Source organism: Gadus chalcogrammus, chromosome 22 (genome assembly GCF_026213295.1).
Source record: "Gadus chalcogrammus isolate NIFS_2021 chromosome 22, NIFS_Gcha_1.0, whole genome shotgun sequence".
Classification (NCBI taxonomy): Eukaryota; Metazoa; Chordata; class Actinopteri; order Gadiformes; family Gadidae; genus Gadus; species Gadus chalcogrammus.
In genome coordinates, this window is record NC_079433.1 from 9,062,434 (window position 1) to 9,089,240 (window position 26,807).

Here is a 26,807-nt window from a genome sequence, read left to right on the forward strand (position 1 = left end):
ATAACTTTACAACCACAAACGGACTCTCGACGAGGGAGAGACAGTCGGTACCCCGTCCCCGACTCATGACCTGGTAGAAAGAGGCAAAAGGCAACAGGTGAAATGGAAGAACACACGGAGCAAATGCGGCCCCTGCTTAGAAGCGTAAGTACCCGTCCAAGCCCAGGACTTCGTACAAATAGTATACACACTCTTATGCGGTAGTTTAGCATCTTCCTACCCAACAACCGCTGAGCAGGGGGATGCTGGAGACCCAGACTGAGCACCCGGCCACTGCTATTGTTAGCTGGCTCTTTACTTTTAACACGTGGCGAAGCCAATGTTTTCTAGTCCTAAAAGCAAAGTTATGTATCTGTATACCTACAGTGGGTGTCAGCTCCGTCCTTTTTAAAAGGAAAAATGTGCTTGTTGTGCACACAGCATTGTAGGTCTCGGTCCTGCTAGCTAATGGAGTAGCCGCCGCGAGTCCACCGCATAGTCAGTAACGTTCAATAACGTTATCGCCTCCAAAGCCGTCTAGATAACGACTGCATCGTGAAAACCACTGGATGTTTCCCCCACGTTAAACTTAAACCTAAACATGCATGTCAGTATTCATGGTGATAAAGGATGCGGAGTTGGTCTGTTTTTCTCTCCCCGTAAATGAAGGTAACGTTATAGGACCTTTTTATTTATTTATTCTTATTTCTTGTCACTGAGGAAAAGTCTGCGCTAGTGGGTCGTTATGTCTCGGGTTAACAGTTGTATTTAGTTAAACTATGGTTTACAAATGCTGTATGACTATAATAACATCGGAAACTACTTGTGACATTTCCAAGTGAGGACTCGCTGCACATTGGACTGTTAAGCTTGTTCAACGATAGAGAATACAGAGACCAACAGCTTTATTTGAACGTCTTGGGGACCGTGTCAGATGTAAACAGAAAACGTTTTCAACTGCGAGGTATACAATCATTATTTGTTCACCTCTTACTTCACATTATGATCCGATGATTTATGGGGAACTACGAAGGGCAGGGGGAGGGGGTTAAACAAAGAGTGTAACATAATAAACCATCTTCCGTCTGAACCAAGGTAAAATGCCATATTTCTGTTCATTCGTATTGTATACTAGTTGCAAAGTAAGCATTTCAGCTCTCAATCTCTTCAGAGGAGACAATAGAAGAATCACCTGGTGGATGCCCAATCAACTTTCATGGACCAACCTTTATCCCAAAGAAAGCACTATTGTTCAGCTGTCCATTAACAATCCTGATCTTTTGAAATAAGACATTTTCTTGCTGGAAAGGATCATCTTGCAGTTTTAAAATGTGTTGGAACTGTATTATTGTCCTTGTTTTATTTTTTTTGCCCGCCATTTTATTTATTTTAACAAAAAAATATTTTTTGGGCAACACACCACGTTCAAATGACTGTCCTACTCGGCTCTCCTCCGGGTTAAACCAAGAAATGATCATATTATACCTCATCAACAAAATATTTTTTTTGTGTCCATCATATTGTTGTTTGACGACAAACTTGTATGTCTGCTCCATAGAGCCTTTCTCTAGCCCCGGGCAATTGTCATATACTTCATGTGTTCGTTCATTGTTTGTCTGGCATCTGATTGCTCAACTCCTCCGTTCTTTAATAGGTGACCTCGTAGGTGGAAAAACCACCCTGTATTATTTAAACTTCTAGTGTCAATATGTTCTACACATAATCATTATGCCAATTGTATTCACCACGTCTTCCAATGCTTTAGCACATTTCAGCAAAACTGCGGGGCGGCCATTTCCTTGCCATAGTATTCATTATATTTGCATTGCATAACGGATTAATATTGATTTTACATTAGATAAATACACCAGCTTTGTTACAAATGTAAAATTAGTTCAAGGCAATTTTATGCAAACTCTATTTAATCAGGGTATGCTCTTTGTTTTTGTTTTTTTCTTATTTTTAAGGAGAGCATTGCTACATACCAGTCCCAGAACACCCTGAACATTAGGATATTGTGCAAATTCCATAAAGAGCCATTCCCCCCCAACCAACTCACCCTGCCAACCTGGAAAGAGTGTCTGAGATTAAGCTTCAATAACATAAAATTTATAAATCTTTGATAGCACATTTTTAAGGCTTCCAGATCTCTTTATAGAAATGTCATGATAATAACACTTGGCTAAGGCAAAAATGCAAGAAACTAGTATTGGCACGTTTTCACCAGTCACATCTCTCCACACTGAGAATTAAAAAAAGAACAGCAAACTCTGTGATTCACAATTTCAATTGCCACTCTTCTCCCAATTACCACCTTTTTTTTGTCTGTCCCTTAAGCTTACATCATTCACACCCTGACCGCTGTTTACTAATGGTACCAACTTGGCTCAACAGTTGGTAGTTTTCCTTTGCCATGGGATTTCACCCTTAGATGCCTGCCAGCCAGAAGAAGCGCCGTGCCAGAAAGCTTTTTGTGTCCCGCTGTCAAACAGCACTAACGCCTGAACTAGAGAATCGGTTCAGCGTGTGCAGAGTTGTTGAACCTATTAAAGGTTCATGGCTTGGCTATTAAATGCTTAGTGATTGGCTACTACTGCCAGTAAAACGTGAGTGATTTGTTGGATCCAAGCAGGACACGATTTGGAATTGGATGCGTTTTCCTGGGCCTGGAACAAAATGTAGGCCTGCGTACGAGTTACACAGGTGGCTGTACAATACCATGCTGGTCTCCTGTATGTGTGTATTTCCAAAAGGGAGGGTCTCAGGGCATAATTACGTTAAGGTCTTCTCACCAGAGGATTTGAATTGTCCATGGCCGACAAGGCCCCTTCGGCTTCGAATAGTTTTTTTGCCATTTACCTAGTGCCATCATCCAAAAATGGTGGAAATGATCAAGACACCCTGTCTGTTGAACCAAGGTTACCCAGCCAACTCAAGGTTGGAATCTAGATGTTTACCTTTTAAACAATGTACAATTCATCATACAGACATCTGGCTTAATGTGTTGTACACAATGGGAGTCTATTTGTTAATATTCTTGTAATGCAAACCACCCTCTGTGGAATGAAGTGTACTTTCACCAAGTAGGCTAAGGGCCAGCAAAACTGCTCTGTGCTGAACAGAGATCCATAAGCTCATTCTCTTTGGAGGCAATGCATTGCCAAAGAAAAGGAGCAAATACACCACCAAGTAAACAAGACGTCAAGAAAATCCAAAGTTTTTTTCTTTCATATATATATAACAGCAATACAATGGCCTTTATTCGTACTTGATGTCAAATAGTGTTCTAGTGGTGGGTTGGGGAGTGTCAAATATTTTCATACAGCTACTCTAATCAGCAGTTGTATGCTCAGATCGGTTTTGTATATTACGACACCTTAGTGTGACATGTGCGGTAGTAAAATAGGTTAGTAATATTCTATTTTTTTGCTTCAGTTTCCTTGCCTCTTTGGCCTCTTTGTATAAATAGTTGTATGTTCATCTCATACATGCATCAGATGTGTTTTTAAATGGGGTTAATGCGATAGCAAACCTGATTCATATTCTCAAAGACAAATCTTCTACGTATAAACACCAGTTTTAGAATTAGATAATGCCTCACTGTTATGCCCCTATGTAACATCACTGATAATAACCCTAATAGGCTAGTTGTTTTCATTGTATGGCCATTATACATCTTTCTTGGCCAATTACACCTAGAGGTTAGGGCAGCAAATCCTTAGCTGTTATATTAGTGTCACTGGTTGGACAGAGAGGGCAAAAGTGTGGGTTCCCTTTTGCTTCAGAGCTTTCCCTGTTTTCTGAGTATTGGTATTGCGTAACACTGGATTAGTAATGTTTATCCAATTAAAGGGCTAACCTTTTGAACCGCGGCCAGGGCCATAAGCCTTGCATGTTGACTGGATGATTGGCTTTGTGAAGTTATATGATGTGTGTGTCCAGATTCAACATTTCCATGATCTTTTTACCTGCTGATCTGCATACCATTTTTATTCTAATGCCCATATGTTATGCATGTAAAATGATTATTATTTAACTATCTTAAATGGTCTTGTTCAATCACCTTGCTTACTAACCTAATCAATATATTATGTTGACATGTTATACGAACACACTTTGCAAACTATGGCATCTAAAGCCCAGTTCAGACCAAAGATTCACCTGCAACGGCTTGCAACTCGCAACTCCTTGCGACTCCTTGCGACGAGACGGGCTGCGACGTTCTAAAACTGGGCTGTTCACCCTGGCTGCAACGGGCTGCGACGCTAGGCGGTTTCCCTAGCAACTGTGAACGCTCTGGCAAAGCTGAGAGCCGCAACAGCATCATTTGCGTAGATTGGATTAGATTTGTTAGGTTTGCGATTAGTTAGGTTTGCAATTAGTTTTATTTATTTTTTGCTTGAGAGTAGGCTAGAGTTACTGTGTTTTGTCATTCTCCGGATATCGGATATTTCAATCGGATATTTTTATGCTGGAGTGGACAGTACGGTACCGGGACGGAGTAAGGCCGTGACATACAAGTTGTTCTGTGCTGTGATTGGCTGAGGAGAAATAGTTAAATCGCCGCGTTCTAAAACTGGACCTTGCGATTTGACATGTTCAATCTCTGGCGACTCCTTGCGACTCCTTACAACTCCTTGCAACGACCCGTTCACACCGCCCCTGCAACGTTCTAAAACAGTCTTGTTGCAAGCCGTTGCAAGGTGAATCTTTGGTCTGAACTGGGCTTTAGAGACAACAAAATTATGATTTGATGGAACTTATGCTGTATCTGTTTGCTTTAAATGTTTTTCTTAGGATCCTAATGTCAACTCAAGATTATTTGAGGATTACTGTAATTCTTTGTGGCGCATTCTCACAATCCCACAAGCGCATATCCTTTGGAAAGGCTAATAATCTTGCTATCTTGGGCTCCATTTGACTCCCACCTGCGTTGTTTAAATAAAAGCCTAAACCGTCTTTACCCGAGTAATCCAATTATCTCTGATAAATAGGCTTAGACTCTTTTGACATGAAAGTCTCTGGAGTTGTCTTCCTTCACTCTGGACAACAGTCCAAACCACAACTTCTGATCCAGTACAGTCACGCAGATCCTGTGGAGCTGGGATCTTAGGAACCAGCAAAGAGCTTAGTACCTAGTAGTGCATTGTCCTGCTGCTACTACCTTTGCTTATCATTGGAATGACCCCAGAAACGCTTACTCTGTTTATGTCCTTTGCCCTTTTTTATTAAGTTACGGCCCTAAACACATTATATCCATTGATCATCGGAGGGCGCAGAATGCAGAATCATCAGTAGTTTTAATGGTGTAGCCTTCATTTAGATTTGCATATCGTTTTATACAACATGGCAGTGGTTCAGACAATTTTAGTTTTAACAGAAGTTTAACAAGCTTCCTTGCTTAACTTCCTACTCGTCAGGTTTCTAGTCGTTTTTGCTGAATGTAGTTTCAGCCATTAGATGGCACCCCACTCATTCACATCTTTTTAGAATATGAATCCTCATGCTAGTCAAGGCAGTCATTTATTGCTGGGTTTCTAAGATCTTTAAATACCTAGTAGCGGGCAAATTCTAAGTAGCATTGCTTACAGGGTTAAGTTTGTGCATCCATATAGTCTTGAACTCATAGATGGACCCGAAAAGTGATTCCCAAACACATTGTCATGCCTTGTGCAGAAGCAAGCAAATATGTATCTCTCCTTTGTTCAGTTGGAGGAGGCGGATTTTTGGGGTATTGTGTGCTCCTCTGCGCAAACAGATTACCTTCCCCTGCTCATATATGAGCACAGAGGGTAGTCAGAGCCCTCCGGTGAATTAGAAGGTGATGAAAGCCATCGGTGACCTTGAGCCTGTGCGATAGTGAATTCATCCCCCACCCTAACCCACCACTCCCCCTGCCCAAAGCACTGCACTCGGGCCTATTCCCCACTATTTCTATTTGTGACGGTGGGTGTGTTGGTGTGGGAGGGCTATATGTGACCTGAATACCTTGATGGCTGAGCGGTTAATGTGTCCTGTGTTCGAGTGTGTGCGTCCTCTGTGGGTCTTGTGTTTGTGCTCCTTGGCGGCGTGAATAAAACATTCATGGCTGCAGTCTTCGGATTGGCTGAAAAGCGAGCGGATGCCTGTCAGGGTGGAGTGTAGCAAGGCTCTCTCTCCCTCTCTCTCTCTCTTTCTCTCTCTCCCTCCCTCCCTTTTCCCTCCCACCCCCCCTTTCTCGCTCTATTTCTGAGTATAAACAGATGAGCAGAGCAAGAGGGAGCAGACTGGTGCTGTAGTATCTCTTGGCTCACACACATACAAGTGCACACATTCATTTCAACTTGTGCTCACGCATCCTTTAAATAGAAGAAAGGAACAGAGAGAGAGAGAAGGGTACTGGCTCCTACTGCAGTTGCCGTAGTCTCGCTCATGATTTAACCCAAATGGAGGGACAGAGAGAAGGGGAGCACGTGCTCACGGTGTGTATATCCTGTTTTTATCCTACTGCCATGCTGTGTTTATGTTTGTGGACATGTATTCAAACAAGTGTGTGTGTGTGTGTGTGTGTGTGTCTAAGTGTGTAAAATTGGGTCCTCGTCAAGACTTTGCTGCGGTGATGGCTCATTTAGAGGACACTGGTAGATGGGGAGAGAAGAGAGAGGTAGAGGTGGGAGTTGTGACGGAGCAGACCATAACAACCCACCACAATACACCAACGCCATATGCCTCTCGAAACGGAGCCGCCTGTCTTTTTATCTTAGAACCACCAGAGGAGGTCCGACTAGGGGCACCTCGACCAAGACACGGATATGGCGGTTCTCAGTGCTAGGGAAGGAGAAATGGAAGAAGGAAGATTGCAAGGGAGCGGGGGATGCCTAAAAAGCAGGTGTATTGAGAGAAATGACCGGTTCCCAAGACTAAAAGAGAGCTGCTCAGCTGTGTGCCTTATTCTTTACCATCAAATCACTTTCTTTTGTTTGGCATGCATGTTGAGGGACTGAAATATACCTCACCATGCAAAGATCAATTCCTTTTTTTTACTAGGCTATATCTACCTATTAATTTTAGTCATGTGTCAAATACATCAAGAAGTTCAGGTAGTATTAATAAACAATATTCTAGAGAGACTCTACTTTAGATCTTATTGGCAGAAATATTCCATGCTATAGTGCTGTCAAACTTGTTGATTTATTCCCTAATCGCAGTTATGGACATGGATGATTAGGCTAATGACAATCAATGGAAGTAAATAATTGTCAGTGGAAAGGGAAATCTGTGCTTTCTTTACTGCCACTATAAATCCTTCAAATTATTAATTCATTACTAAATAAATAATTTTACAACTCAGTTGAGAGATATGGCACCAATGTCTGTTCAAGTTACACTTAATACTTACAAGCTTCTGATGAAGACTGCTATGACGTGATCTGAACAAAGATTGCAGCTGGGGAGAAATATCTCTTAATATTTTCACACAGAGATGGAAAGGATTGGTTTTTTTTTCTATTTATTTGGGTGTGAATAGGACTATTGGCAACCAGTAATGTATATGAAGAAGATCCTGCTCTTGACCGAAAACAAAATGTGTAATAAGTAATTAAATGTTAGTTTTAAATCTGTAAATGTGCTTGGTCCACTTAGTTTTGGCCCAGGATCTATTAAAGGGATCAATTGTATTTGTGTTTTTCTTCGCAGTGCAGTGATTCGATGTCATGTCTTATGAGGATTACATCTATGGTTTAGCCTTCTGTTTATTTACAGATTCTTGGGAAAGCTAAATCCCTTGGGTTTAATGGGAAAAATCCACCAAATTGGGCATTTAATTACTTAAACTCCTCCGAATGCAACATGACACAGAGCATTACTGACATGATACTGTTGTTCAATGAAGCCCAGCAGCTAGAAGCTCTGCTCAATACTTTGCCCAATGTTTCTTTTGGGAGACGGATGGACCAGATTGTATTCACTCTCCAGAGGAGCCCTTGGCTTACCGGCTCAATGCACAATATAGAATGGACACAACTAGGAAATAGGCAAACTGTGTAGTTGCATTCTCGAGGGCAGTGTGTCTATCCACACCGGGAGACCTATTAATTATTGAGCTTGGCATTCTCTTGGTTGAATGCACAAAGTAGTGCACCGCTTGTCAAGGAAGCAGCCTTTGGCTTTGTCTAGTGCTGATCGGCGCTGTACGTCAGCACTCAATCAGCGCATTCTGGATCAGAAGACCATTATCGGTAAATCATCTGCAATGTCTTTTTGTTGACGTGTGTAGTCTGTAAATGTTTAAGATGAAATGGACGTGTCACCACTTTCAAAATTCAACCATTTGCTGAAACAATCTAAGCGCTAGTGCAGCTTGGAAACTCTGAATATCACCTTCAAATTGTTGGAGGGTGACTCCTTGGCACTGTGACTGTGAAGCATCAATGACTTTCACTTGTTTTCCTTTTGTAAGGCTGTCAACAGGCTGAAGAGGTCCCTGATGGGTATGGCAGAGTAAGGTGATGGGTACGCCTACCATGTATGCCAGTGTTAGACTTAGAGCCTAGCCTTCCTCCATCCATCCATCTGCTTATTTAATATTTTAAGGTCCTAAATGTTTAACTATTAGGGCGGTCAGTGCCTACTCCAATGGACCACTGTTGAATATTCAAGGCAGTTGTCATTTTTAACAACATTTTTCATTTGTCTAGAGTTGTACAAGGTCGGCAACAAAAACAGGGCAATGTTGAATTGTGATGTTGGTTTCTTTCTCATTTCCAACCTGCTGCTCATGGCTCATTTAACCATGTAAATGTCAGGAGACCTAGGGGTTTGGACTGTACAAGGTCCAAATGGGGGACCACTACAGTCCACCACAGGGAGAGGAAGTCCTAATTCCGTCGAGTGCTTCCGTCTCTGCTGTCCTCACACTTGGGCGGTCGTCATGTTCCCTGGCAGTGCTAGTGGGAATCAAACGCACCCTGCACTCACCACATTCCTCGCCTTGCTCGCTGGGCCGGCAGGACGGGCTAGTGTGGTCTAAAAGTAATTCACCAAACGTGTGACCCAGTGTGTCTCAAATATCACCACTGAGAATAATCTCAGTGGATGTATCCACTACACACCTACCGAATATCTTGTCAATGTCAAAAAGTATAATAATATACATCTAAATTTATCTTATCAACTTTTGTCTCTCTAGACTCAGACCTCTAAGGGTATGGTATAGCCCCCCCCCCCCCTCCCTCTAGATTGTGTGGAAGGTAAAATGTATGGGACACGGATACATCACCAATGCCATAATGACGTCATTGAGTGCAACCATCTTTAAAATAAATGTAGAATATTATTTGTATGGTGTTATCACCATGATACCCTTCGTCATCAAATAACTAACGGAGGCATTACCCCGCCATGGGCATTACTAGTTCAAATTAAAAGATTAGCTTTATCACCAGTGCCACAATGTTTCACTCTTCCCGAGACCATTCGAAAATGCCACCTGAAAGACGTTTGACATTAAGCGTTGTTAAGGTGTCAAATTGGAAGCAGGCTAGTTGGGCTGTTAATAACAAATCTCAACACATTTTTAGAACCACAAAATCTAATTTTCTTCTTAAATCTCAGCGTCTTTGTTTAAAAATGATCATCTTATCACAAAATGTTGATTGATGTTGTGTGTAACTATCGAGAAATGGCAATACAATATTATAGCGCTGCAAAACCTCAGTACAAGTATTTTGGGATGCCATGCAGAATCGTACAAGATTTGAACAGATATCATGTGTATATAGATTTCCGTACACTCCCTCCCTACTGTAGACCCGGATCAACACCATTCGTCATGCCAGGTCAACAACATTACTACCAGCAATGACCGGTGATGTCATCTTGTGTGGGCCTGCGACCCTCGCTTGGTTGGCTGCCTCATGGACACTCCTTATTCCCCCAGCCCCCCACTCTGGCGCAGAGATCCTTTTAGCCCGGCCACAGCTGTGTTCTCAATGGCACAATGGTCAACCGGCGGTGGCCATGGGTGGGCAGCTCGCAGGGTTATTTTGGTACAAAGCTCTTTGACAGGTTGCATCGAGGGCCTGGCGAATGTTTCCAGTAGAGGTGACAAAAAACTTGTGTACACAACTGATGAAACGGAAGGGTTATATCACTTAAAGCAGTCGTAATAATACGGGCATGGTTACAATTTGCAATGTGACCCCGTGGTATCTTAAGCTGCTCACGAATCGCAATAACAACATTGGTTGGAGATATATGCCCATGTGATTGCTGGAGAGTTGGAGGAAAGTACCACAGGCGGCCCAAGTTGCATTGTGGTGGTATGTTGTCATATTGTGATACACAGTTTGGTTTAAATTGGCTAAATGCTTTCTTTTGGGTATTGGCCTAGGGTCTCAAACAGATAATTTGAGTTAATAAATAGAAGTGTCTTTAGAGGGGAACGAACCGTTCCCAATGAGGGATCCATAAAAATAAGACACACTAGTGTCATGCAAATGTATGGGAGACGCTTCAGAAACAGACAGACGCGCACGCCCGCACACGCACTATAAGTTCTTATTTAACATGAATGCAATGATTTACATTTGAATACATGTCCGCACAAGCACATGATTGCCCCTAGCACAACATTGTTGAAAGGGTGTGACTAAAGCAGTGGAGCTATCATTATTATCGTTATACGTGTGGATATCTGTCATTCAGAGAAACAGTGTCCTCTAAACACTGCTGTTTCTTACGATACAATTTGATTGAATTGATATTATGCTATGGAACTTATTATATCGATATTAACATTGAGGATATCGATTATTTATTAGCGTTCAGTGGTTCAATATTGAATGCGTTTTTTCAGTATGATTTCGACAACCTATTGTCTCTCCAACCTGTCTTCTAATGAATACATTAACCGCTGGGCGGCATGTTATGAAGACCAATACAAAAATGTGATAATGTTTATAACATCATTGTAAAGGCTCCTATTTTGGCTCTCCTAAAGGCTTTAGGAGGCTGTGGGGACTGTGTTTGTGTCTGCTATATTTGTACACCGCAGCAAGCTTCCCGCTCCTTCTGGATAGAGTCTCTTGGGGGACCGATGCAGTGTGTGCGTGCACGTCTTTGTGGTGGGAGGGCTCAGACGAAGGGGGTTGAGTATGTGATCCCAATCACAATGCACCGGCAGTGAGTCTGCTCAGAGAAGGTGGTTTACATGCCTCGTGGATGCAGTGGAAGCAAAGTGTCGCCTGATGTCAGCCTGTTATCCTGTATGCATCTGCTTTATTTTGCAATGACGAGTACAACAAATTATAACACATCTCTGTCATCCATTGCTTTGCCCTTGATCTGCTTTGCTACGCAATGCTGTTTTGCAATTGGCTGGAGCAATCTGAATTATAAATATAAAATTGGATGTTGGTTGAATTATAAAGCATCAGCCTGGGTCACCGAATAATTAACATGAAGATTTGAACATTTTGAAACAAATCTTACTACAGTGTATTGGTTTCATGTGTGCATTCTCTCTCATTGTCTGAAACATAAACGCATAACACAATTCTTACTTATTATCAGCAGCCATGAAACAAAGCCAGGCTTTGCACATGAACTGTGGTCTCATACCCTTCAAGCTAGATTCTAAGCTGTGGTACAACTGCAGTTTGTATTGCAGTCCAGCCCCCTGCTCTTGGCCAATCAGCCATCAACAAACGTGGACCACTAATCCCATCCATTCTGCCAGTGAGCCGGGCGGACCTAATGCCCACATTAGCTTCAAGGTATTCAAACATCCCTACCGGCTTTCTGTCTAATATATTCTGCAAGAGAGTTTGGCCTTTGTGATCGAACAAAACCTAAACTCCTCTGTTATACATGCACAACACTTCACTGCCTTTAACCCTTTCAGACTGGCCACAGTACAACAAACAACATAACAATGTACTAATCACTCAAGTAATTTTAAGGAGATTAATGGCTAACCTTATTAAATCAAAAATGCTGATCATCTATCTCGCTTTGCCCTTGTCTATGGGTAATGTATTTGGGTCTATGTTCTCTGCCAGTTAATGTTGAGTGTAAGGAATAACCCATTTGCCTCCGTAGAGAAAAATCTATCATTATAGGGGTAGTGAACCCCCACAACTTTTCTCGCTTTTGGGACCTCAGTGGTGGAACGAGCTCCCTGCCGCTCTCAGGACCACAGAGTCGCTCACTATCTTCCGAAAAAGGCTCAAGACTCACCTGTTCAGAGTCCAACTCGACACTGCATAGCCAGCCTCCCCCTTCTGGCCACCATTGTACACTGTATTGTATTGTATTGTATTATAGTACTTAACTGTGTAGCAACTGCAGTAGCTGCTATCATGGCTGTAACACGGGGAATTGGTTAGCCTAGCGATTGTTGTGCTTGCACTTGTTTCTATGAACATCCTTTCTGTACCGACAGCGATATATTGATGCACTTCTTATGACAAATGTACTTATTGTAAGTCGCTTTGGATAAAAGCGTCTGCTAAATACCCTAAATGTAAATGTAAATGTGAACCCAAAATTGTATTTTGTTTGTTTTGAACATGGTAATAAGTCTTATAGGATCTTGAACCAAGGATCTTCATTGTTCTAAAATAAGACTGGCATTTAGAGAAAACGGTTGTCTATGTCTTCTCTGCCTCAACCTCAAGTCACATTCTATTGGTGACGGGGGGATAATACTTATGGCCGCCTCCGAGAAAGGGCTAGGCTTCTCAGACACTGATGGTATAACGCCAGGATGTGTGGCTCATTTCAGACACATCGTTCAAACAAAACGATGGTACCAGGTAAAAAAAAAAGTATCAATAAGTTGGCTTCAAAACTGCAAAGAATTCGGTCTTTTCCCATGCTCGGCCGTGCGCCATCCTCATTAGTTCTAACTGGTCTGTCATTCGTGGACTCTAGGGGAGTTCCCCATCGTATTTGATTCTGGTCAAAGGGTGACAGTAATTGTAGACACCATCTCCTTGGGTAGTGTTGTTGTGTCACTATGAGGTCATGGAGTGACGACGGGGGAAATGGGTGTAGGGGAGGTTGCAGGGCTGACAACATTGAATCTCTTTTTCTGCATTTCAGGGATAATTGTGATACAAACGCACAAAAATGCCTTTCATATCTCCAGGATTCCTTTTGATTATGACAGACTTAAGCTCCCCTATAATTGGTTCTTGGGTATGTTGCCATGGTAAAGTTATCAAGCTCTTAATTTCCGGCGAGGTCATTTATGATCCTTTTTTTATTAACTGTTCCTAGCAGGACGTTGACATTGGTATGAAAAGTTCCCCGTGTCCCATAATAACAAATAGCCTATAAATATATACCCTCAATCCACTTCTTTCATTTGTGGCAAGTAGAAAGACAGTTGGCCGTTATAAAAACACCCAATTGTTTTCAAGAGATGCAGTTCTTAAGAAAGATTAGATGTCCAGTAAAGCCTTATCTTTTAACTTGTCCTAAAGTACATGAATTCATGTTTTCAAATGATAGTGTAGATTTAGTTTGAAAGGGATGCACAAAAAATGGTATTCTCTGAGAAGATAACTGATTAAAGTTGCAACTTGGACATATTACATTTAGTCAATTCTGATCGATAGTGGTTTCAATAATGTTATCCATAAAATCCCATCCTAAAACTGATGCATTCTACAAATGCTAAATGGTGGTCATCCAGTCCATCTTTGTTTATAAGAATCTTACTTTCAACACTCTCAAAATCCCACACACGCAACCATGCCAGCCAAGCCACGCTAGTTGGCACCACAAAGTCACACAGCCAGTTGGAGTGGACAGAACATTATAACATAACCTTCGGAGGAGGTCATTGTGAGGGCTGAACTCTTAAGGAAGATCAACCTCATATTGAAGTGCACTCTACTTTCCTCTTGTATAATTATTCTGCAGTCACGATGGTGCTCTTGTTTTGTAGTACCTGTGGAGTTTCATGGCCACCGCTCAGAGGCATTGGCCCAGAGATCCTAGTGCCATATGGCACCTAGGGATGTGGCCAAGCTGTTAGGGATGATGAACTGGGAAGCGAAACAGGAAGCGGAGCAGCATGTGATCAGTCGCTTGTCAATAGTAAACGTAGTAGCATATCGAGTTTCTTCTTTACAATGCGTCCTTTTCTATGGCTCCACTAGATCTCACAGCCATTGTTAACTTAGTGCGTTTTGTCCCTTTTGACCTCCGCATTCTTGGGTTACTCGTCCACCTTTGGCCTCTTTGTCGCCGCCCTCCTCCCCCAACTAACCTTCTACCATTGTCTTGACAGGGTCTAGACGAGGAGGCTATCGTGGACCTTGGGAAGACCAGCTCCACCACCAACACCAACTATGAGACTGAAGAGCTGGAAAGTAAGTTCACTCAAGTCTCACAAAGCAGACATTAGATTACGATCTATTACCACTATTCTAAAGTTGATCTTAAGTCTCCTTAGACATAGTAGGACCGCTGGAGCCGAGATTAACGCCACTAGGACTAAATGAACATCACCCTTCCCAAATGTATAGTGTGTTTTGCATGTTCCAGGTGACGTTGCATGACAAGGCAACATAGTTTGGCCCATTAAGGGGCGCGTGTTTGCCTAGCATCCTAATAACCTGTAGCGGGGGTTGTTGCTGCTGCTGGAGTTCTACAAGTACAGAAATAAATCAGCAGTGGGCGTTTGCTCACCTTGTGTGGGTGTCTAAGCAGGCATTGGTGTCACGCTTCAGGCGTCCGTGTTATGACGGTCTGCTGTCACAAGGCTACATGGCCAAGCTTGCCTCCAGCCCATTCCCGTCAATATCTAGCAGCACCCTCAGGGTTAAGGAAGAGATACTGGACAGTAGTCAGGACAGCTCTCTTGGAAAATAATAAGTGCCTCAATGAGACTTAACCTGTATAAAGATAGGTCGAATAGATAGTAACTGGTATGATTGGACAAGGCTGGACAACGCTGGCGGTTTTAACACCAATATTGAAAAGGTGTTAAATGGATTTTGTGCTCTCGTGCTTCTTCGTGTGTGAGTGTTGATGGTTAAATCGACCGGGTTCCTCTGAAGGCGGTTGAATTGCTGGGAGGCGGATCAGAAAGCGGCTGGATTGTTTCCAGCCGGTGTGGACCAATCAATCCCCTGTGATCTCACATCCACCGCCTGGGGGGACAGACAGACGAGTGGTGTTAATTCAAGCCTGTCTCTCTCTCTCTGTCTCTCTCGGTATGTGTCTCTCTCCCTCTCGCTCCCTCTTTGAAAGACTGCACCCCCACGTGTGTGTGTGTGTGTGTGTGTGTGTGTGTGTGTGTGTGTGTGTGTGTGTGTGTGTGTGTGTGTGTGTGTGTGTGTGTGTGTGTGTGTGTGTGTGTGTGTGTGTGTGTGTGTGTGTGTGTGTGTGTGTGTGTGTCCGCCCCCATACTCTCACCTTGTGTGTTTTCATCCTCTCCCGCGGGTCATGCTCATGCATTTTATTTTCTGCTCCTCCTGGGGCCTCTCTCACAGTCGCCTAGAATATGACTCATCCATGGAAAGCAAAGAGGAAACGTCTATTGGCAGAGAAAGAAGTATGAGAGGAGAGCATTTGCATCCCCCAGTGCTCCAATGGGCTGTTTACCACCACCGCTGACGGTGGACGTGGATCACCTTCTATCATACCAATGATAGTTACACAGGCAGCACACATTATCCGTCTGTGTTCAGACCCAGCCGTGATGGTGGTAGACGATGGTCGTCTCTGACGGAGGAGGTGTGGTGCTAAAGGTGCTTGAGGGAGTACCCCAACCTGCCTTCCTCATCCACGTCGGGTAGGCCCGGTTCCTGGCTCCCCGCACCAGTGGGAGATTTGTGACCGTTTCCCTGGAAACCGGCTCTCGCACCCAACACAGTTTTGGTTATGTGACTTCCAACGAACGGGTCTCTTCCCTGTAAACAGTTGGGAGTTTCCTTTCCGACATGTTGTAGTTACCGCTGTTGCCGTGTCCTACACTGACTGGGGTCAAGTACCTCGATAAGGAATTGTTTAAACGCACAGACCTAATTGGATGTAGTCTGAGGGATGTGTACCACAACGTCTTTGCTGACCCGCTCCAGGTTGTAACTGCCCTATTGGCAACAACACGCAGCTCAAGTTACCTCCAGCCTAATTAAGTGAACACCAAGGGAAGCATTATAAGAAATGGATATTGGGCATATATGTAGGTTTGAAATTAGAATGTAGCAGGCAATACACGTTAGACGTGGATCATCAAGGTGAAAAAAGTGACTGCTTTTCCAAAAGTAGTTCTGGTCGACCTTCCTTCCAGCAGTTGGTCATTAGGGGGTATTGCAGTTTAGGCTAATGGGGATCAGGCTTCCTCAACACAACAATGACTTTGTTGTTTTGTGTAATGGAAATATTAACATGTGTTAAAATGAATGTCGTAGTTAATCCTTTAGAATGTATTGCGTTAAAGTCCCCCCCCCCTTCCACACATTTTTAGTGGGTGGGTCAAACGCTTGTGTTCAAGGTTGGCCATAAGATGGAACCATACACCAGCCGCGTTTACATGGACACATCTGATCCGCATAGATTTCTATGCGGAATAGAAAATGATCATATATACGCCTCATTCGGAATACAATTATCTGTTCGGCATAGAATTCTATGCCGAATAGAAGAGGTGGTCTAGTCCGTTTTAATCGACATGTATACACTTATTCCGAATAGATTGGGGTTTAACTTGGAGCAGCTTCAGTAGTTTGCAATTGGTCCACTGAGCTCCGTCTGTACTTTTATGCACACCGAAATTGACCACTGTCAAGGAAAGTGCTAAGCGACGGGACATGGGTGTTTATTAATGACGTGTTCGCGTATCGTAGTGTCCGAGATAACTGTAAATGAGTAGGCTACTACTAGTACTTTTGCAGGCTGAACGTTAAAATACTTCTTAACTTAGAGATATCTTGTTTTAAACTATGGACTGGTAACAAGAAAAAAGACAATGGACATAAAGTGACCAATTGCCACCGGTGTCTTTAGTATTTACCTGACCAACTGTCTCACTCTCCGCCGAATCTTTAGTTCGGAGACTCGTCTGATCTGCTTGTGAACGTGTTCCCCCTGTATCACCATACAACCTCCACAAAGGCAACCCCAGTGTGTGTTCTTTATTAAATAAGTTCCCCCACACTCGACCAGGTCACAGGGCGGTGTACGTCGGCGTCCACGTCCCCCTGGGTCGAGAGAGGAGAGGCAGGCACCGCCACCGCGGACATCGACACCACCGCAAGAAACGGGACAGGGACGCAGAGGAGGGGAAAGAGGACGGCAGGGAGTCGCCGTCTTACGGTTGGTAACCATGGGCTACCTATATCAACACACGCACAGCAAACCCCCCCCTCCCCGAAGTAGCCCTTAGTCTTGACTCTCCGTCACTGTTTATGTATGTGACTCCATCTTTATAACACTTGATTTATACACACACACACGCACGCACGCACAGTTCCTAGATCCAATATGTGAAGGAACACGCCAGTATTGTCAATTTCAGAGGACAATACTTCTGTTGTTTCAGTGATTACGTGTCCTCCATGTCTATCTATAACTACAATGCCAATTGGCTTTTCCTGAGTCCTTAATTTTGGCGTTAATTTTGCCCCATTGCCATGGTTTCTATTCACATTAATAATGGGTAAGCAAGGAGGGCAGGGACGGAGTGTGTGAGAGGCGTTGAGGGGATTTTACATGAAGCTCTGAGGGGCAATAAAGGGCACAGCCAAACAGCCCCAACACTGGCTGAGGCCGTTGACATTTCAGACACGATAAGAGAGCGAGAGGAGCCGACAGACTAATGTGTCACTGTTAATCAACGGCACAAATGTTAAAGGGAAAGGCCAGGGTCTTTTGATTGGTTATTAGCCTGGCCCTAACCTTTTTAATAACAGAGTTGGACAACTAAGTGGTACCAGCCTACAACAGGTTGTCATATGGGTTGAAAGGCAAACGTTGCATTAACGTTTCGTCCTCCATGACTTCAGAGGTCGTTGTTGAGATGCTGACCGCACGCCAAACGAACGCACGCACACACTATTTCCTTGAATGACTCCCCTTCCCCCCCCCCCCCCCCGTTGGTGCGTGCAGACACCCCGTCCCAGCGGGTGCAGTTCATCCTGGGCACGGAGGACGACGACGCAGAACACGTGCCCCACGACCTTTTCACCGAGCTGGACGAGCTGTCCTTCAGGCACGGCAGCCACACGGAGTGGAAGGAGACGGCCAGGTCAGAAAGCACCCACCTCCTCCTCCCACATATCTTATTGAGGCAATCTTACACCAGGGGGCAGCCATTCATGATGGTGAAGCACGATTCGGAGTTGGATTACATAACTGTTGGCCACGAAAAAGTACAAAATATAATCTATATTTTCTCCTTTTTGTACAAAATATAATCTATTATACAAAATATAATCTATATTTTGTCATATCGTGGGTGCAATGTGCTCTCAAAATATCTTTTGATCTGTTTTCCCTGGAAATACATGGGGTCTGACTTGTACCCGGAATACATTTAGTCGCATGTGTAAGCTCCTTTGAAACTCAAACGTGAGTTTACTGCTCCAGCAAGTAGGAAGTACCTAATTTACAACTGACCTAGCAACGGAGGGGCTTCCTCGTCCCTGGTGTGTAGTCAGCCAGCCAACTGGAGTTAATGCTTTCTAGAGAGCAAGGGATTTCCCGTACTGATCACTGAAAGCTTTGCAAGCTCATTCTTTTTGACATTTTGCCACTACTAAACTCGTAGAACTGTGTTTTGGTTCTAATCACTGGGGTAGTAATATTCATAGCGATAAAGCTTTGAAAATTAGAGCATAGTTAAGTCTTTCTGATCACTGTCGAAACGTTTTGTTCACCAATCTGGTTGTTTGGTCGGAACTACCCGTGGTGAAATTAACAGATTCAAACAAACATTAGTATGTACAAGGGGGGAACAACACAGTCCTACAGAACCCAGAGCCTTCGAAACGAGACGAAGAACAACAAACAAGCATCCACTAAGGCTGCAAATAGACATGATGGCCGGTCCATCTGGTCATAATACTGCAGTGTTAGTAAAGCTGTGACAGTTTTACATGTTCCGACTGGGATCAACGACAACTGTGTGTGTGTGTGTGTGTGTGTGTGTGTGTGTGTGTGTGTGTGTGTGTGTGTGTGTGTGTGTGTGTGTGTGTGTGTGTGTGTGTGTGTGTGTGTGTGTGTGTGTGTGTGTGTGTGTGTGTGTGTGTGTGTATCCCTCTGCGTGTGTGTGTCTGTGGGGCAGGTGGCTGAAGTTTGAGGAGGATGTGGAGGACGGTGGGGAGAGGTGGAGCAAGCCCTACGTGGCCACGCTGTCCCTCCACAGTCTGTTTGAGCTGCGGAGCTGCATCCTCAACGGCACCGTCATGCTGGACATGAGGGCCAACACCATAGAGGACATCGCAGGTACGCACAAAGTACATTCACAATGCCGTCCTCTGTTGGTGGGACTTGACATTCATATGTTCAATAGGCTGTTTGGATAAACATGTTTTCTTTTTTAATCAGGGTTTAAGCCTTGTGAGACCATCCATCTATTCACTTGAAACTTGCAATGAATATCAGTCAGGCATTAGGGCACTGGGCAGTAATTGATTTCTAAATATAGGCACAGTCAATCAGAGTGACGCTCTTCTCTGTTGCCGATTGAAATTCTAGCTTATTATAATCTGAGAAATGCCTTTGGTGCAAACATCAGTAAATCCTTCCAATTCGTGTCTGTCTCCTCAGACATGCTGATCGACAGCATGGTGGCATCGGGCCAGCTGAAGGAGGAGCTGCGCTTCAAGGTGCGGGAGGCCATGCTCAAGAGGCACCACCACCAGAACGAACGCAAGCTCAGCAACCGCATCCCGCTGGTGCGCTCCATCGCCGACATCGGCAAGAAGCACTCCGACCCGCATTTGCTCGACCGAAACGGTGAGAAACCACACGACTGCACTCCCGTTACCTATTCACCAGAATTGATTTGAAATTCTCCGGAGCCAAAGCGACACTTTTCAAATTCCCTATGTTCACCCCCCCCCCCCCCCCCCCCCCGCCGCCCATGCCAGCATAAAAAGTGGAAGGTTGAAAGTGAGTAGAATGCAGGGGACAGTCGTTTGTTGGGGGGTCACGGTAGCGACAGAGATATATGGGGGTTAATCACTATGCTGGCATGATCGTCTTGGCCTGGCTTCAGGGTTTCTTGAACGATGGCTTCGGTTCCCAGGGATTATGCAAGAGTTAATGCTCAGAGTGATTAGCGTTTTTGTCAACTGGAATCACCTAAGTATGTGTCTTTGTTTGAGTGTGTTTGTTTTTGTATTTTATTTTTGTTGACTGTAGTAAGTAGTATGGTTGTCTGGTGTGCATTCATGTTCACTGTTCGCTGGGCTGTGCTTCTAGGAATGATTTGGCAATTAGGATCTTATCTTGGACCATGCCCCTGCATTTTAAAAGCAAAAGCGTAGCCTATTTTTAAATGTGAAGTATTTGAATGCCATTTGTATAGATTGTTTATGTCTGTTCTATATCATGTAATATGTGTTTAATCTTGCCTACAGTAGTAACTTTTCTTATAGTTTGTACGTATGCATACAGTGCACCTTCCTTTGCGCTACCTACTGCATGCCTGCCTCTTTGAAGTACGCACTGATGCCAGCCACCTGTCGAGTGCTGTGATCGGTTGATTGGTTTGAAACTCGCTAGAGGGCCCATGGGTCTTTTCTGGATGCTTCCCCCTACACGTCCCTCCGACCGCACTCGACCCGGTCCTCTCCCCGCACACCTTCTGACTGCACCCCTCCTGTTGCTTCACTCCCCCCCCCCCCCCCCCTCTGCCGTCTCCTCCTGAAGTCATTGTCCTCTGTGTTCTCCTCCCTCATCGAGTTCTCCCCTTTGCTCCATCCCTCCTCTTGTTCCTCCCTTCTCCTACCTCCTCTTTTCCTCTCTCTCCACGTCTCTTCCTCTCTCCACCCCCTTCCCCCCTGTCCCCTTGTCCGTTCTCCTCTTCCTCCCTGTTGTCTCCCGTTAGGAGAGGGCCTGTCCTCCTCTCGCCTCTCCCTCCAGAAGCCCGGCCCGTGCGCCGCCATCGGCAGCCTGTCCCAGAGGCGCGAGTCGCGGGTGGCCATTCTCCTCAACCACCTGCTGCCCTCCTCCCTGTCCTCGGCCGCAGCAGCCGCCACAGGCGCCTCTCCTATGACCACGCCCCATAACACGCCCCCTCCCGACCGATGCGTCTCCCAGTCCCAGCAGCACCAGGGCCACGGCGGCCGGGGCATCCCCGAGGTGGTGGTGTCCCCCCCTGAGGACGAGCCGCCGCAGACCCCCACGGACGGGGGGAGACCACTGCCCTTAGAAGGCAAATATCTGTGTTGCCCGCCAGTGTGAGTCACTGCTTGAACAGAGAAAAACTAGCACTGGGCATGCTGGCTCTTCTCCCCCCCCCCCCCCGCTCACACAGCCCCCAACCCACCCCACCCCACACCCCCACCAGCCATGTTGTCATCACCAACCTAAAGACTGCACTCACAAGCTCTGCTTCTCTGCCTCTTGAATTTATCCATTCCCCCTCACCTACCTTTGTGTGTTTGTGTTGCTTGGCCCTGTCCCAATCCATACTTAACTCGTTGGCACTGCATGGCCGTCCTCCAGATAGTCTGGTCCTGTGTGCCACTGCTCAGCCTGCCATACCGACCCAATCACCACCCGGTGTGTGTGTGTGTGTGTGTGTGTGTGTGTGTGTGTGTGTGTGTGTGTGTGTGTGTGTGTGTGTGTGTGTGTGTGTGTGTGTGTGTGTGTGTGTGTGTGTGTGTGTGTGTGTGCTCTCGCACGAAAGCCACCCTCACCCACTCACACATCCACCCCTCTTTTCAGCTCAAATGGCTTAAGAAAAGTGTACACCTCCAGAACAAGCCCCTCTCCTCCCTCTATACTCCTCCATTTTTGTGAAACAACTTCCAGCCAGGAGACTCCCATTGGGGACTCGACGCAGGTTCTCTTCATCCAAATCTCGAGCCAAAGCTTTAACTCCACCAATCAATATCTCGGTCCGGCTTTTTCCATTGCAAATCTCGGCACACGCAAACCCCTATTTGGTTTCCTCCTCCAACGTGGGAGCGTAAGGCTCCAAGATGCTTCCTCATTAAGACACGGGCGAGATCACCGTGCGCCAGCAGCCTGCCTAAATATAAACCCCGGCCAGAGCAGGGTGGCTGTGTTTCCACGTACCGTTCGTGGGCTAACCGACAGTCACTGTTTGTCCTTACAGAGAGAGACTTTGTGTGTGTGTGTGTGTGTGTGTGTGTGTGTGTGTGTGTGTGTGTGTGTGTGTGTGTGTGTGTGTGTGTGTGTGTGTGTGTGTGTGTGTGTGTGTGTGTGTGTGTGTGTGTGTGTGTGTGTGTGTGAGCTACCTGCGCACAACTTTGTGTGCCCCCCCCATGTGCGATTACGCTCATGGTGGTTGAACTGCGAGGTACGGGTCCCGTGTAGAGGTGACAACAGGGCTGTAGGGGATACTAAAAGGTTGGGGTGGGCTTATTATAGATCAACCGCTACCTCTGTAATTCTACTCCCCACGAGGAAGACCACCTCATCTCCGCTCATGCCTGTGAGGGACACCCACGAGCACATAGTTTAAGGACGTGGGTTATTCATAGAGGGTTGGGGAATTCATGGACTACAGCACAGCGTTTTGGATGGGGGTATTGACACGGCACAGCATATTGCTTAGGGATGTGACCGTTGTGTATGTATACTGACCCAACAGGTTGGGTCGTGCCTAATACAGCTGAGTGGATTCGTTTTTAGGGAAGTAACTAAATGGTTAAATCATTCTTGGGAACAGAAAATATCTAAATATTAATCTTTGTAAAGCTGGGCAAGGGTTACTATTTTCCTAATGGTGTTGGTTATCTTTAACCGACATCTGTCTTTTTAACTCCAATGATAGATTTATTTTGCCCTTCATTCAGAAAGCTATGTGGGTTTGCCCCACAAAGAATGTTTAAAGTTATATATTATTATTTTCATATTCTTAATTACTCGTGACATCCACATATGAAAGACGCCAGCAATATGACGCAACCCTATTGCCATGCTGGCATGGATACACATTCTGGCGCATTCTTGACTGGCATGCGTTGGCGGATGCGGCCTAAGCCAATTTACACCCCCACCACCCCTTATCCCGCCCCACCCTGTATTCCAAGTGGCTTTGTTGGGAATGCTAGAGATGGCGCCCATGCTGGCCACCTGTGGTGGATACCAGGGCCGCGTCCAGTCGGGTCAGCCCCCCGGGGATACGAAGTCAAGGGGAACGGATCACCAAGCCGGCCCCATGCTGACACCGTGTCTCGCAGATTCGGTGGATCATTACAGCGCCATGAACTAGTGTTTCACAAGCGCATCAGCAGTTTTAAACGAGCTCGGTTTAACCTTTTTGGTTGATGAATTATTGAGCTGGAAACGTGTCGTGTCTGTGAAGAGGGGGCAGCTCATGAAGTGTGGACGGGGTTGCTCGTATGTGTTTGAAGCGCGTGCACATAGTGGTGAGCAAGAGAGAGAAGGAGGGCATTTGCTTCTGCTATGGATTTACATACATTACCCTTTCATTTCATCTCCCACTATTAAGTGCTAGCGTTTCCTGTCGTGTGTATTGCTTCGCGTCTCGTGGGCCGTGTTGAAGTGTGTGGCCAATTATGCAGAGAAAGGGCTTCAGCACCTGTCACTGCCCAAGTCCCCGAACGGCGTACGGTCGCGCATATTCAATGTCTCTAGCTCCTCTACATCATTTTGAAGGGTAACCAAGTATTAAAACAAAACTACAAGACAAGGCCCAAAAAACATTGGCACTATATTTACAACCAGGTCCATCTAGCCTATTTTCAAAACAATAAGGGTCATTATGTTTTCTTAATTCAATAAAACGAACCACAATTTAGAAATTCAGCAAAATAATCATTGTGCGTTTCGCCTTCCTAAATCCCCCCCCCCCCTCCCAAGCGCCTGACCTCTCCCCAAAACCAATGACTGACAACCCCCGCCTCTGTCCCCCCCCCCCCCCCCCCCCTCCCCCCCCCACCCCCCCCCCACACACCCCCCCGGCCCCATATCTCCCCCAGGACATCTTGTGTCGCCCAGCTCCTGCCCCAACCTGGACACCAAAGCAGCAGAGAGGAGGTCGTCCAAAGCAGGGGTCAGTAGAGAAAGCAGCGGTTTCGACTTTAGCAAGGTAACCTAACTCCCCTTGGCCCCCCCGGTACAGAGCACAGAGGTTCTCCTCTGATCCCCATCCAACTCCATTCTGCTGGAGAGCGCCACATCATCGCTCATGCTCCTCATTGATCATGGACTGGAGCCAGGAAACCTTTCTGGTCCTCTGAGCGAGCACTTAAACGCTCGCATGATTTAAGCATCGTGTGACTTGGGATTTGATGTTTTTGTTTTTGCCTACAAAAGATGGTAACCCATCTATCACTGCATTGCACAATGCCCTCATCCATCAAATATAGTTTGAATTGAGAAACTTGGCATGGAGCCTGATACCTCTAAAGCAGGTATGAGTGATGCACTTATAAAGCATTATTATGTCACTTTTCGTCCATATAAGCGAAGATAGTCATCCTGGCTGCCCTTGCTCAGTACTGGGTAGTTCTCCTTGTAGATGCTATCTTTCCTTGTTAGTAGCCCCGTGCCCCTCAATTCTTGGAAACCATGAATTCTTGGACACCTCAATTCCTGGCCTTCCTTCATTCCCCATTTTGCTGCATAAAAGACCAGTTTTCTAGTTTTATACTTCACTGGTCAATGCCTAAAAAATGTACATGTCTTCCTAAAGAAACATGCTAAATAACTCTCCGAATAGAGTAACGATTCATTTGGACATGTTTCGATTTCTATAGGTAAGATAATGGCCGTATTCCTAGTCCGTGTCCCCCGCTGAAAGCCGCCTCGTTCCCCGTCTGTGACTTTTTGCACGCCTTCTCTCCACCGCTTCATCGGCGATGCTGTCTGAACTCTCTCTGGCTGCGCTCCAGGTGGACATGAACTTCATGAAGAAGATCCCTCCCGGCGCGGAGGCCTCCAACGTGCTGGTGGGCGAGGTGGACTTCCTGGAGAAGCCCATCATCGCCTTTGTGCGCCTCTCACCCGCCGTCCTCATCACGGGCCTCACCGAGGTGCCGGTGCCCACCAGGTTAGCCCCCCCCTGAGCCCAGAGCAAACCACCGGGTCGGGACAGAAGCAGGACCATGTTCAGACGGAAATATTCACGTGTGAATCCTATACAAAGTGCCTGAAAAGGCCTGGTGCTCTGTGAGCTTTACTCTTCGGCTTTTTTGAATCACACTCTGATTGTGAACCAAAATGTGTATGACACATCTGCTGTTGGGAATCTTTTAGACAACTTGGCCAAACAATACAAATAACCAGTCCGATCAATGAATCCTTAGCGGAGTCAATTGATTATTTGATTTGGTTTTGTGGCTTAATACATTAAGCATTGTTTGGCGTATAAAAATGCCTAATTCAATATCCCATTCGGTAGTGCTGTTCTACCATCTCAAATAATGTGCTCTATGTAGATCCTCACTTTAATTGTGCTATTCCTAAAACAATCTTGCATAACCCCGCCTTTATTTGTGTGTACACAGTCACATGCCTGTGTTGAGATTAACCAGCTCCTTAGGAACTTGAGACTCTTATTTAATTACATATGTTTTTTTAATGAAATACCACTCATGTTTTACCAATTATTTGGGTACCACTGCAGAATTGAAGCACACATCCAGCTGCCATATTGTCTACATACATACATTTAGCAGTACACATAGATTCTAGCCGGCATGAGATCAATATTCGGATTAGGTGGTAGGGGAAAAAAAACGCGTTCCATTCATCAGTATGGTGGGGTTACTTGTTGGCATGACGACCTGTGTGTCATTGCAGGTTTCTGTTCTTGCTTCTGGGACCTCATGGAAAAGGCCCCCAGTACCATGAGATTGGCAGGTCTATGGCCACTCTCATGACGGATGAGGTGAGAACAGTGATGAGTAATGTAAATGCATATTCACATGTATATTATCGTAGTATTTGAACTAGGAGATCCCTGTTTAATATAAATGAAAGCTCTTATCGAATTTGCTTGATCTTACGTTTTAAGACCAAGATTGTGTGCTAGGATGGTAACTGGATTAGCTTTTTGGCACTTTACTGGTTAACTACAATCATGGATATTTATATATCGACACAGTACATTCTCTCACACTACAAATATGTGTTCTTGCGTTTACTCTCACTGATCTCTGCTAATGTTGACGACTGCTCTGTAGATTTTCCATGACGTAGCCTATAAGGCCAAGGACCGAACAGATCTCCTCTCTGGTATCGATGAGTTCCTGGACCAGGTCACAGTCCTGCCTCCTGGGGAGTGGGACCCCACTATACGCATCGAGCCCCCCAAGAACGTCCCCTCTCAGGTCAGGCCCTCTCACTCACTTTCTGTCTCACTCTGTCTCTCTCTCCGTCTGTCTCGGTCCCTACCAGTGTCTGTCTCTGTCTCTGTCTCTGCCTCTGCCTCTGCCTCTGTCCCTCTGTCTCTCTTTTTCTCTCTCTGTCCCTCTCTCTTTCAAAATAATTTTCCACAAAAGCTTGGTTTTCAGGGGAATCAAACTGAATGAAACTAACTAAATAATCCAAAAAATTATGATATGAATGCATATCAAAATATAATTATTTGAACAATCAATCCATAAATGTGTATATAATGTGCAACAATAATTGCAAAAGCTTTTAACCTACACATTAAATTG

At 45.1% G+C, this 26,807-nt stretch overlaps 1 protein-coding gene across 4 annotated transcripts in view; it reads left to right on the plus strand.

Annotated features, from left to right (window-relative positions):
- Positions 1–26,807, plus strand: part of LOC130376313 (sodium bicarbonate cotransporter 3-like) — a 40,193-nt gene continuing 13,386 nt past the window's right edge. For 2 of the 4 annotated variants that reach the window (XM_056583548.1, XM_056583549.1), the window contains exons 1-11: positions 1–144; positions 14,261–14,342; positions 17,143–17,292; positions 18,085–18,223; positions 19,262–19,422; positions 19,747–19,935; positions 21,032–21,358; positions 24,120–24,193; positions 25,035–25,192; positions 25,945–26,032; positions 26,328–26,474. In XM_056583548.1, the coding sequence (XP_056439523.1) occupies positions 103–144; positions 14,261–14,342; positions 17,143–17,292; positions 18,085–18,223; positions 19,262–19,422; positions 19,747–19,935; positions 21,032–21,358; positions 24,120–24,193; positions 25,035–25,192; positions 25,945–26,032; positions 26,328–26,474 (1,557 nt within the window). In that variant the 5' untranslated portion in view covers positions 1–102. Of the gene's footprint in view, positions 145–6,224; positions 6,441–14,260; positions 14,343–17,142; positions 17,293–18,084; positions 18,224–19,261; positions 19,423–19,746; positions 19,936–21,031; positions 21,359–24,119; positions 24,194–25,034; positions 25,193–25,944; positions 26,033–26,327; positions 26,475–26,807 lie in introns of those variants that run through there. The other 2 variants (XM_056583547.1, XM_056583550.1) reach the window with 2 other exon arrangements.